General features: G+C 46.1%; 1 protein-coding gene across 1 annotated transcript in view; it reads left to right on the plus strand.

Moving 5' to 3' along the window:
* Positions 1 to 12473, plus strand: part of LOC127659662 (proto-oncogene DBL-like) — a 45595-nt gene that overhangs the window by 8098 nt on the left and 25024 nt on the right. The window contains exons 4-7 of the mRNA XM_052149584.1: positions 1146 to 1236; positions 10176 to 10295; positions 10394 to 10510; positions 10594 to 10743. Coding sequence (XP_052005544.1) covers positions 1146 to 1236; positions 10176 to 10295; positions 10394 to 10510; positions 10594 to 10743 — 478 coding nt within the window. The remainder of the gene's footprint in view (positions 1 to 1145; positions 1237 to 10175; positions 10296 to 10393; positions 10511 to 10593; positions 10744 to 12473) is intronic.

A 12473-nucleotide genomic window follows, 5' to 3' on the forward strand; every position in this document is an offset into this window, starting at 1 on the left:
CTGCGAAAATAGCTCACCCTTTTGGTTAAAGTCTACTCTATAATTTTGTTGGCCCTTTCCTGTATTTTGTGTGGTTTTATTATATTTACTGACACTAATAAGAGGTAACCTGCAATAGTTGCCTTAATTACCTGTGGCTACCTAAACTTACCCCTAAACTTTTTATTTTTTTATTTTTTATTTTTTTTTTTGTTTTTTTTTTTTGGTGTAACCTAATGTATTCAAGTTGATTCGGTGATGTTTACAAATATTTTTGACAGGGGGGGCCTGGGTAGCTCAGCGACTACCACCCCTGGAGTCGCGAGCAGCCAGGTCTCTTAAGCAACCAAACTGGCCCGGTTGCTAGGGAGGGTAGAGTCACATGGGCTAACCTCTTCGTGGTCACGATTAGTGGTTCTTGCTCTCAATGTGGTGCGTGGTAAGTTGTGCGTGGATCGCGGAGAGTAGCATAAGCCTCCACATGCTGTGAGTCTCCACGGTGTCTCCACGTGATAAGATGCGTGGAATGATGGTCTCAGAAGCAGAGGCAACTGAGACTTGTCCTCCACCACCTGGATAGAGGTGAGTAACCATGCCACCACGAGGACCTACTAAATAGTGGGAATTGGGGATTCCAAATTGGGAGAAAAGGGGGATAATATATATATATAATAATAATAATAATAATAATAATAATTATATATATATTATTATTATTATTATTATTATTATATATATATATATATATATATATATATATATATATATATATATATATATATATATATATATATATATTTATTTATTTTTTACTAGAATAAAGCCACTTCATTTAGATGGTACCACATCAAGCACATTTTAGGTAAAAAAATGTTTCAGTGTATTTACCCAACAGCTGCATAGAGTATGATGATGTTAGAATTTTAATTTGTACGATTAATTTCACAAAAATAATTTATAACTATGTGTTTAATTTGTTTAATTGGACTTTTGAATCTAAAACTTATAGATATTTAGTTATATAATAGACCTGTTACAGCTTCACCTTGTGACAACCAGCCCTGGTCTTCCCTATACGTCATAATCTCAAATGTCTGTTTTTTTCTCAACCAAAAGCAAATGCAGTTGCTAACTGTGATTTATGTATTTGTTTTTCATGTTTTCAGAGCGCGGCAACCTGGTGTAAAATTTATCATCATTGTAGACCGAAGATTGGATACTTGGACCTCAATCAAAACAGCACTTGCAAGGATTGCGGTGAGAGAATACACAGTATTTGTTCATTAATAATACATTTATTTTTTTCCCCTTATAATTAAAGCAAAATTGTTCTGTTGTTTCAAGTCAATATGTATTTTAACTTTAATAGTAGTCCTGTACATCTTTCCTTTGGGGACTGGATGCAACACAGCTCTTTATGCATGCTGTAGGCCTAGTGTTTTTTAGCTGTCCACGGTGCTGAAGTAGATCAATGCAGCCCATCTACTCAGAGAGCGCCCGTTTCTCATCGAGATTGAATATACAGAATCACTAAATGCGGCATCTGAAGTTTATATAAGAAAAAAAAAACAGCTTTCAGTACAGTGTATGTAACCCGAACTCACTGCGAAGGAGAGTGAATGCATGAGTTAGCACATACTATGCGCAGGTTTTTACATGATGACGCTCTGGGGGCGAAGGAGAGAACTGTAGAGAGTCTATGCAGACGGTGGCAACAGCGGCAGTCAGTGACTCTGCGGTGATGAATCCTTTATGAGTTGAATCCTGCGTTGATGAGTCTGTCCACTGCACCGGGCACCAGTTTGCCAAGACGGGATGGGCGAGATTAGCAGCGCCGCTCATCTCCTTAAAAACTCAGGAACTATGAGTGAGCGAGACTGCAGACGAGGACTTCCAAGGATAAGCCGGTCCACGGTAATGGAGTTTTCTAAACGCTTTTGGAGTTGGTCTGAAGTTTAAATGGGCAGTTATGAGAATGCGGCAACTGAAGTGGTTGCGATTACATTGCGGCGCGACGGATTGTTTTAGCTTAATCATTCCACATAATTATGCAGCGGAGGGCATTATATTATGGTGTAACATATAAACCAGGTGTTATTATGAATGCATAGGGTTTCCGATGTATTATTGTTTAAACGTACTGTTACCTTCACAGCTTTCACGCTCTCAACCGTAGTTAAGAGCGAGCTGGTATCAATATAATGACTTGGCTCGTAGCAGGTAACTTGCTTATAGTGGTCCGGGCTAACAAAGCTGAAGCACACGCTGTAGTCGTCGGTTGGTTTCACTCATGATCTCTGCTTTATTATTTTCAGCGGTAATGTTACACATTCACGGGCATACAAGGCACTTTTCTTTTCAGCATTCAACTGGAACATAGCCTGCGTCACTGCTACGTTTGGACCGTAATCTCAGACTGCGTCTGCTATACTTTTTCTTGTTTATTCTTTCGTATCCACCTGCCCACTGCGTCACACATACGCATTCTTCAATACAAGAAACCTTAAAGGGGAAACAGAGATGATAACACTACCCCCACTCTGGAGAATGATTAAACCTTTAACATATCTCCAGCATCATTACCCTGTAAACAGAAAAATATTAATTAGACAGTCACTATACAAACATCCCCAGCCATGACCCATGTTTCCAGTGCAGAAAGAGTTGCAAAGGTAATTCTAAGCAGTAAACACACCCAGGATGCTATAACAAAACTATGCGGCCCACTAGTATCCAAATTACTGACTGTTGATAGTAAACAATTATATTAACCCCATACCAACTTCACATTTTTAACCTCAACATAGTCAAGTTACTTTGGTAATAATACAATACTGGAACTCTTTTGGTTTTGACAATACAGGAACTCTTTTGGTTTTGACAATATAGGAACTCTTTTGGTTTTAACAATACAGGAACTCTTTTGGTTTTGACAATACAGGAACTCTTTTGGGTTTTAGTTTGAGGAGGGCAGCAATCCGCCTTCACCCAACCTCAAACAGATGCTCAGTGAACAACCCAATCACCAAACATGTCAGGAGCTCTGCGGACCCTCCGGGTCGGCCGAGGTGTGGAGTTCAAAAGAGGATGAGCAGCTTGCCCCCTGACCTCATCCAGTGAAGGCTCAGCCGTGTGGCAAGGTAGCTGGCTGCTGCTCGGTGAAACCGCTGATGATGGCGGTAAAGAGAAAAGACCTGGAAGGGACCCCACCACAGGGTCCTTTGTCTCTGGTGATGTGCCCCAAATGTCAAGAGGGCTGATATCAACTTCTGAAGAGCTAATGTCTGACAACGGGGTTGGCGCCTCCACTGGTGCCCACATTTCAGCCTCTTGCAAAACCCAGTCGTTGTCTAGTGCTGTCCTGGAGTGGTAAGCTTTGAGTTTGTCATGATGAACGACTTTCATCTTCATTCTCGGGCCCCTTTTTATTCGGTAGACCAAATCGTCCAGTACACCCACCACGGTCACGGACCCTCGTAGGAAGGGAGGAATTTCCGCACTTTATTCTTTACTCTTTTGTGCCTTTGACCAGGAACCATACTGCATCACCGACTTTGTATTGGACTCTGCAAACATTTTTATCGTACTGTCGTTTCGCATGCTCGACAGATTTTCCCAGCGCCTCCCGGGCCAACTGGTGAGATAGCTCGAGCCGTTCCCTTAGCTGTACAACATAGGTTGACGGGGTAGCAGTGTTGTCTGGGTCAGGTGGCAACCCAGCAACAAGATCCACCGGCTCTGTAATTTCCGTCCGAACAACATCATATTAGGCGTCAGGCCTGTGGAGCTGTGTTTGGTTGCACGGTAAGCCATGACTGCATATGGGGTCATAATGTCCCAGTCCCAATGACATCGTTCTGCAGTGGTGGCTAGAATTTTCTGCAGGGTGGCATTGAAACGCTCCACTTGGCCATCTGACTGTGGCCGAAACGGCGTGGTCCGTGTCTTGTCGATTCCCAACAGCTCACACATCCCCTGGAACACAGCTGACTCGAAATTGGTACCTTGGTCGCTGTGCAGGCACTGTGGAGCTCCGTACCTACACACCCACTCGGAAACAATCTTTTCAGCCACTGTCGTTGCTTGTTCGTTGGGAACAGGATAGGCTTCCATCCATTTGGTGAAGTAATCCTGTACCACTATTATGTAGCGGTTGCGCCTTTCAGTTTCATTTAATGGTCCCATTAAATCAACTGCGATCCGTTCGAAGGGGCACCAACTCGCACTGTGCCCATGGCGGCTTGAGGTGTTTTCTTGGGCCGGGCTTTCGCAGCACAACGGGTGCAAGTGCGACACCACAGAGTGACGTCATCTCTCATATTGTACCAGTAGTACCGGGCCTTGAGACGTGCAAGGGTTCTTTCCCTCCAAAATGGCCACCGACTGGACCATCGTGCAATTGTTCTATCACTGAGGCGCGGTACTCTCGAGGCAGTAAGATCTGTGGATAGAACACCCTTCCATCCGTGCAGTAAAATTTCCTTAGCAAAACTCCGTCTTTCTGATAGAGCCTTTTCCACTGTGACCAGTAAGCTTTGGTGGCAGGGTTGTTGGGTGCTATGTCAACCCAGGGTGGCCTGCCCCTCCCCTCGTCCATCCACTTCCTCACTGGTGCTATACCTGGGTCAGCTTCTTGGGCACTGATTAACTGCTCTCAGGTCCAACCACCGAACAGGTTGACTTGGGCTGGTTCACTCACCCTGTAGACACTTGGACGGAATGAAAAGACAGCTTGATTGTCACTGAAAGTGTCCACTACCCCCACTGGTAGCTGCTTAGGCTCAACTGCGGGGCTGTCTCCATAGCTACCTTCGGGCACCACTACCCCCACTGGAGGTTGCTCTGCAGGAGTTTCCCCAGCATCCTCTGAAACTGGACTCTCAGCCATGTTGCACTGAATCCCTTTGTGCTGAAACTGGTTACTGAAGATAGGCTCTGGCACTCTGCATGAGCACGACGTTCCGCAGGGTCTTCTGGAGAGCGCGTCCGCATTTTGGTGATGTCTCCCTGGGCGATGGACCACCTGGAAGTCGTACTCTGCCAGTTTCCCCAGCCAGCGAGCAAGCTGGCCCTCAGGCTCCCTCATCCGAGTCAACCAGCGTAGGCTGCTGTGGTCAGTACGTATGATGAATGATCTCCCTAACAGATACTGCCGGAAATGAGAGGTAAACTCGACAGCTGCCAGAAGTTTTCGTCTGGTGGTGCAGTAGTTTTGCTCAGTGGCTGACAATCTCCTGCTCCCATAGGCGAGTACTCTCTCCTCACCTTCTTGCACTTGGGAAAGGATTGCTCCAATTCCCCAATCACTGGCGTCCGTGTCGAGGAGCAACTGGCCACTGTCGAGGGGATAGCCCAGCACGGGTGCTGACGTCAGCCGGCTTTTCAGCTGTTCAAACGCCCCCTGGCACTCGTCCGTCCAGTTAAAGCGTGCATACTTTTTGGTCAGCTCGTGAAGGGGCTTGGCAACAGAGGCAAAATCTTTGACAAAGCGTCGGTAATTCGAAGCCAGGCCGACAAACTGACGCACTTCAGCTACGTTTTGTGGTGTGGGCCACCCAGCCACCTTTTGGATCTTTTGGGGGTCAGTGGCGACACCTTTGGCGGAGACTATGTGCCCCAAGTAAGCCACTTGCTCTCGGAACAGGACACACTTTGAAGGTTTAAGTTTCAGATTGGCTGCGCGTAGTCTGCCAAACACTTGACTAAGCCGCTCCAACATTTCAGTTCCGTCCCGCCCCAGGACAATGATGTCATCGAGGTAGACCAAGCACGTCTCCCACTGCAGCCCAGCCAGGACACGGTCCATGAGCCTCTGGAATGTGGCCGGCGATTGCACAGTCCGAGCGGCATCACATTCCATTCGAACAGGCCCTTACGGGTGCAGAACGCAGCGGCTTTTCGGGCTCTTGGTGTCAACTCCACCTGCCAGTACCCTGATGTTAAATCTAGCGTGCTGAAGTACTTGGCTGTGGACAGTGTGTCTAAGGTGTCCTGGATGCGGGGCAATGGATAAGCATCCTTTATGGTTCTCTCATTTAGGGGCCTGTAATCGACACATAATCGCAATGTCTGATCCTTCTTCCTCACCATGACTATTGGTGCAGCCTAGCTGCTGTTGCTGGGTCGAGCCACACCAGTGTCCAGGCTCTGCTGCACCTGCTGGTCTGCTGCCGTCTGTTTGTCCCTAGCCATCCGGCGCGGTTGCTGTTTCACAGGCGGACCAACAGTGGTGAGGATATCATGCTGCACGAGGCCAGTACATCCAAGGTCCGTGGGCCCCGTAGAGAAAACGTCACTGTAAGACCGTAGCAGGCTGGCCAACCTCGCCTGGTCGCCCTCGGGCAGACTAGCACAGCTCTCGTCATACAGGACCTGCAGGTGGCTGGGTAAAGAAGCACAAACAGAGTTAATAGGTTCAGGGGCTAATGAGGCCAGAGGCGGCTGGGACTCCACCTTCTCCACCACCGCGGCTGGCTGTAGAATCCCTGCCACAGCGCCCCTCTTCAAAATGACAGGTAAGGCACCAAGGTTGAAAACTCTGATGGGAATGTTGGTGGACCGCTGCGCCCGTACGATGATGTGAGCCACTAGGACGTGATGCTTTTCTATGAAACCCTTGGTTGGGCTCAGCATCAGGTCTCCCTCAGTAGTATGGCGCAGGTGGGCGGTGCCAGGCACTACATACTCACACCCCGACTCCAACACTGTTGTGCGGGCCACTCTGACAATGTGTACCTGGGGCTGATGGTTTTGGTTAAAACGAGGTACCTTTTCCCCAAAGAGGGTTATCTCACGGTTACCATAGTCCAGTTGGGCACTTGTCTGATGTAGGAAAGGGTGCCCCAGGATAACCTTGGTGTTCTCTGCTGTGTCAGCCATAATAAAGTTCACATTGGTAGCCCTGCTCTCGACTTGTACTGGTAAGTTAACCTCCCCCAGAACTGCCAGCCCACTAGGCCCGATGCCCTGCAGGACCTGTGCGACAGATGGCTCTATTGGGGGTCTGGACTCTGCAGGAATAGAGCTAAAGAGATGGAGGGGCAACACATTCCTCCGCGCACCAGAATCAAGCAGAGCACACATTTCCAGTCCATATATCAATATTTTAACACACATGTCGTCTCCCTGACTCGCAGTACAGGTGACCACTTTACCTGTGTCGGGTGCTGTGTTCTTGTTGACTGTCCGGCCTTGCTGTCTGGGTCGTCGGGGGGAAGGGCAGTTCCTCTGGATATGCCCTAGACCGGAGCAGTTGTGGCATTGAACATCCCCCATTGGCATTTTGACATTTGTGTCTCTCTTCTGGCGCCACTGCTGATTAAATCTTGGAGCCCTCCCTGGCGAGTTGATGGACCAAACCTCTACACCCACTGGCTCCACAAAAGCTGGCCTGCTGTTATTTTCACGTACTACGGTGGCCCTGGCTCTCTGATTTACAAGACCGCGTTGGCCAGGCTGCATGAACTGTGTGACTGTTCTGGCGGCCCTCTTGGTGGTCTCGTAGCTGTGTGCGATGTCATATGCTCTGGATAGGGTGCGCGGCTGCTTTTCCAGTAATTTCTGCACCGCGTCGGCCAGGGCATTGGTGAAAACCTCCACACTAATGGCATCCTGCTCCAGCTCGGTACGGTCAGCATACACAATGGACACTTTCTCGTAGATGTCATCCCTTAATAGGTGCAGGGCTTCGTTCTGCCCCCTAACCCTCTGCCTCAGTTCAATGCCGATGGCTGCCACATGGTCGGACCGAGGCCTGTAGGCGGTCTCTATTTCAGCCACAATCCGCTGGTAGCTCCAGCGGTCAGACCTGGGGTTTTTATGGACGATAGCTCCAGCCGCGCCAGTCAGGCTGAATCTCAGTTGAATCGCCCTTGTCGTTTCCGACCAATGGTTTGCCCTTGCACAGCTTTCGAACCGGTGAATAAAGTCTTTCCAGGAGCCTGTTCCATCAAAATGACCTGGCTTTAATATTGGAATTCTCTCTTGATATTCATAATGTTCATCATCACTAACGTCTACTATTTCAACATCCGGCGCTGTGCGTGATGACCGTGGGGGCGACTTGGCCCTTTCCACAGCTGACTGACCGTATTGGTATCGATCACGGTGTGGGGCATAGTTATCATTGTAGCTCATTGCTCCACAACGTTCCACGGGCCGGGGCGTGCAGAGTGGAAAAGGTGTTGAAGTGAACTGGGAGGGCAATGCATGGAGCTGGGAGAAAGGGTTTTGTATCGTACAGTTCATGGAAGTGAACGGGTTAGCTAGCTGCTTAATGGCGCGTTGGGCAACCGTTGGGGCGGGGCTATTTTTGAAACCGTGCGGTAAAACTGCTATGGGGCTGGCTGTCATATGCGTTGAACAGTCACAGGTTTGCTGATAAAAGTATGTGGGCTCACCATCTGTTGTATTCTGTGGTTCCACGGGCATTAGGAACGGGTTAGTCAACCGTGATGGCGGTGGTGTGGGGGGCAAAGCTAGGTTGAAAGACAGCATCCGGCCGTGAACAATAGCTCCGTCCGCGGCTAACGTTTGCTCCATGCCAGCTGCGAATGGGTTAGTGCCGTCGGCATATCGGCCGTCCCCGTGATTATCTTGGTCCGTATTAGTGTCTCTTATATCCATTAAAAATGGGTTGGTGCTTATGTTAGGGGTTTCCATCTCGACAGGCCTATTCATCCACACGCTAGCATTAACTCTAGCCCAGAGCGCCGTCATTCTGCGTCCGACGAAACTTTTTTTTTTTTTTTTTTAAATCCCGGACGAGCCCCCAGTGTTACCTTCACAGCTTTCACGCTCTCAACCGTAGTTAAGAGCGAGCTGGTATCAATATAATGACTTGGCTCGTAGCAGGTAACTTGCTTATAGTGGTCCGGGCTAACAAAGCTGAAGCACGCGCTGTAGTCGTCGGTTGGTTTCACTCATGATCTCTGCTTTATTATTTTCAGCGGTAATGTTACACATTCACGGGCATACAAGGCACTTTTCTTTTCAGCATTCAACTGGAACATAGCCTGCGTCACTGCTACGTTTGGACCGTAATCTCAGACTGCGTCTGCTATACTTTTTCTTGTTTATTCTTTCGTATCCACCTGCCCACTGCATCACACATACGCATTCTTCAATACAAGAAACCTTAAAGGGGAAACAGAGATGATAACAGTACCGCCAGATACCGCTATTGTTTACAAATGCGTAAGGACAAGTCAATGTCAAGAGTGATGTCCTTATTGTGAACTGTGTGCTTGGGTAAACCAAACAAAATGTGAGATGAATGGTGTCCCATGGTTCTACTTTTCAAATACGTTAGGGGACGTTTAAACCGAACGCGTTTTCGAATGCTTTTTATTTATTTTTTATTTTTTTTAATGTAATCATGCGCTAGACGGACGGCTTTTAGCGCGACCAGCAGTTTTTTCAGGCACGTCAACTTTTAAAAGCACGTCTCGAGACACCTGCGTTCTGTTTGATGCGCGAGTCTCGTTTTTTTAGTTTTTTTTATTTATTATTATTTGTATTTCTTTTCTTCCATATGGCAATTCAGGTGGTGTTCTTCAAGACAATTAGACTTGTGTCACGTATGGTCATGCTCTCTGCTGTTCCTCACCACATGTGTTTACTCCTGGTGGATCAATAGGCAGTGCTTCACAATGAATTACACAAAATACTATCCTTTCACTAATTGGACAGTTATTAAAAGCCCCATTGTACCCTAATCTTTACATGTAATATTTTAACAAGTTTTAGAATTTTTTCATTAATAAGGATTTGTTTGATTGACAGGTTCTTCAAAAGAATTGTCTCTGGACTTGATAGAGTTGAGTTCTGTTTAAATATGTGTTAATTAGTGATAGTAGCTACAGGAAAATGTAAAGGAATATCCTGGATTCTATATAAGTTAAGCTCAATTGACAGCATTGGTGGCATAATATTGATTACTACCAAAAACAAAACAAAAAATAAAATAGACTCATCAAGCATTGAATCGCAAGCATTGAGGTTACAAAGGTACTTTTTTGGAGGGATTAAAGGCAGAAATGTGAACTTTATAATTTTATAAAAGCAAGTACATGAATTCTTCTGTTAAAACGTATGTATTATCAGAGCTATAAATTTGTTTAAACTAGATGCCTCTTCCTCGAAACACTCACAGGTTGTCTGTCAGGACACTTATATCATTGTTCTCTGTCTTCTAGGCCTCATTCCCAGGGAACCTGCACCTGGTGTTGGTTCTGAGACCCACCAGCTTTTTCCAGCGCACCGTCACAGATCTCGGCTTCCGCTTTAGTCAGGAGGATTTCATGCTCAACATGCCTGTATGACACAACAGAACTGCAGATTCTTTAATTTCACACTTTGTGAGCAGCAGTACCACCCTGACCTGGACATATGTGTTTGTGTGTTTGTTATGAAGGTGGTGATGCTCAGCTCTGTCACAGATCTGCTGTGTTACATTGATGAGAAGCAGTTGACCTCAGAGTTTGGGGGCACTCTTGACTACTGCCACAGTGATTGGATCGTCCTGAGAACAGTAATGCTTGCATTGCACAAGGTGCATTAACTAAATACAAAGAAATATTACTTCAAATGAGACAGCCTCTCTTCACTTTATAGGCCATTGAGAGTTTTGCCGTTATGGTTAAGGACATTGCTCAGATGCTGCAGGCCTTCGGTACAGAGCTGGCTGAGATGCAGTTATCGGAAGAGTGCAATGCTACTGAGTTACTACTGCTGTCCCACACTGAGAAATACAGGAGACTTAAGGTACACATAAAAAAGTAAAAATCACCATGTTCTGAGAACATTCTCACCATTCCATGTCCCCCCACCTGATTTTAAAGGCATAGTTTACCAAAAAACGAAAGTTCTGTATTATCATATCGATCCAAACCCTTACTATATGCTGTGGGACCATTTTTTTTTTAACAATCCTTATGCAACTCTTGCCATACATTGACACATCATAGGCTGTAAAAATCACCAAAAGGGATCAAATAAAAAAAGAACAAAACAAAATGTAATAATCTTTACCTCTGCTGTATGGTAAGGATAGCTTTTGCTCAGAAAAAGAATAAAAAAGTTATTAGAGCTGTCGGAATCAACACGTTAACACATGCGAATAATTACAAAGTTTAACATGTTAATTTTTCTTAACAACAATTGGGCAAATTTGACCCTGTTACTCATAAGCCAGGGTTATCGCATCAACGATCGAGCACTTTTAGGACCAGTTAGGTCCCAAGTTGTGACTGTAGCTGAACAAGTTGGATTTAATTGTCTTGCTCCTCTAAGGATTTTTCTCCTCTTTATGATTAAATCGTGCTTGCCTATAGTGCCACTGGCTTCAGGTGCGTGATACACAGATATAGTCACCACATAAACTTTGAGCATTGAAGGAGTGAGTCTTGCGTCTAATCACTATTGAAGAAATATGAGAATTTCATGTATGGGGCAGTTTACTGGGTCTTTGCCATGTGAAAGACACCAATCGGTGAGCACAATCCATTTTAGCACATAGAGGCGTCTTGTGGACAGTGCTCTGGCTTGTAAAATGGTGTTCTTGACTGAATTAGTGAATTCTGGTGCATTGAGCGCACTGTTCAGGGGCCACACATGCAGGTTCCACAGCTTGGGGTGGGGGTGCCAGATTGTGCCTTGCGCTTGAGAGAGGAGATCCCTCCTTGGCAATATTTCACATGGTGAGCTGTATAACATCTCTATCATTTTCGGAAACCATGGCTGATTGTGACATTTCGGTGCAACCAATATAACTGTTTCTTTGTCCTCTCGGACTTTGAATATGACAGAGTGAATTAGGCACACGAAGGGAAATGCATATTTGCATTTCGCTGGCCATTTGTGGACCATTGCGTCCACTACCAGTGGGGCTTGGGACTTCAAGTACTAGAGGGGACAGTGGGTGTTCTCCACTGAGGCAAATAGATTTATTTATGCTTTGCTGAATAATTCCCAAATCCTCAGGACAGTTTAAGGATGAAGTCTCCATTGACAATAGGTCCTCACTGTTATTGAGATGGCCTGGGACATATGTCATTTTCAGGAAAAGGAGATGACGCTTTCTCCACAGGATGTGACGTGTCAGTCTTATCAATGGCGGTGAATTAATTTCACCATGGCAATTTATATACGCCACAACTGTCATGTTGTCTGAGCGAACCAGAACATGACGGTTTGTTATTTCTGACTGAAAAGCCTTCAAGGCTAGGAATACAGCTGATAGCTCTTGGCAGTTGATGTGCCACACCCTCCTCGTACCTGTCCTGGTTCCGAAAGCTGGGTGTCCATCGGTCTGAAGTTTAAATGGGCAGTTATGAGAACGCGGCAACTGAAGTGGTTGCGATTACATTGCGGCGCAACAGATTGTTTTAGCTTAATCATTCCACATAATTATGCAGCGGAGGACATTAAATTATGGTGTAACATATAAACCAGGTGTTATTATGAATGCATAGGGTTTCCGATGTATTATTGTT

This window comes from Xyrauchen texanus, chromosome 19 (assembly GCF_025860055.1).
Source record: "Xyrauchen texanus isolate HMW12.3.18 chromosome 19, RBS_HiC_50CHRs, whole genome shotgun sequence".
Classification (NCBI taxonomy): domain Eukaryota; kingdom Metazoa; phylum Chordata; class Actinopteri; order Cypriniformes; family Catostomidae; genus Xyrauchen; species Xyrauchen texanus.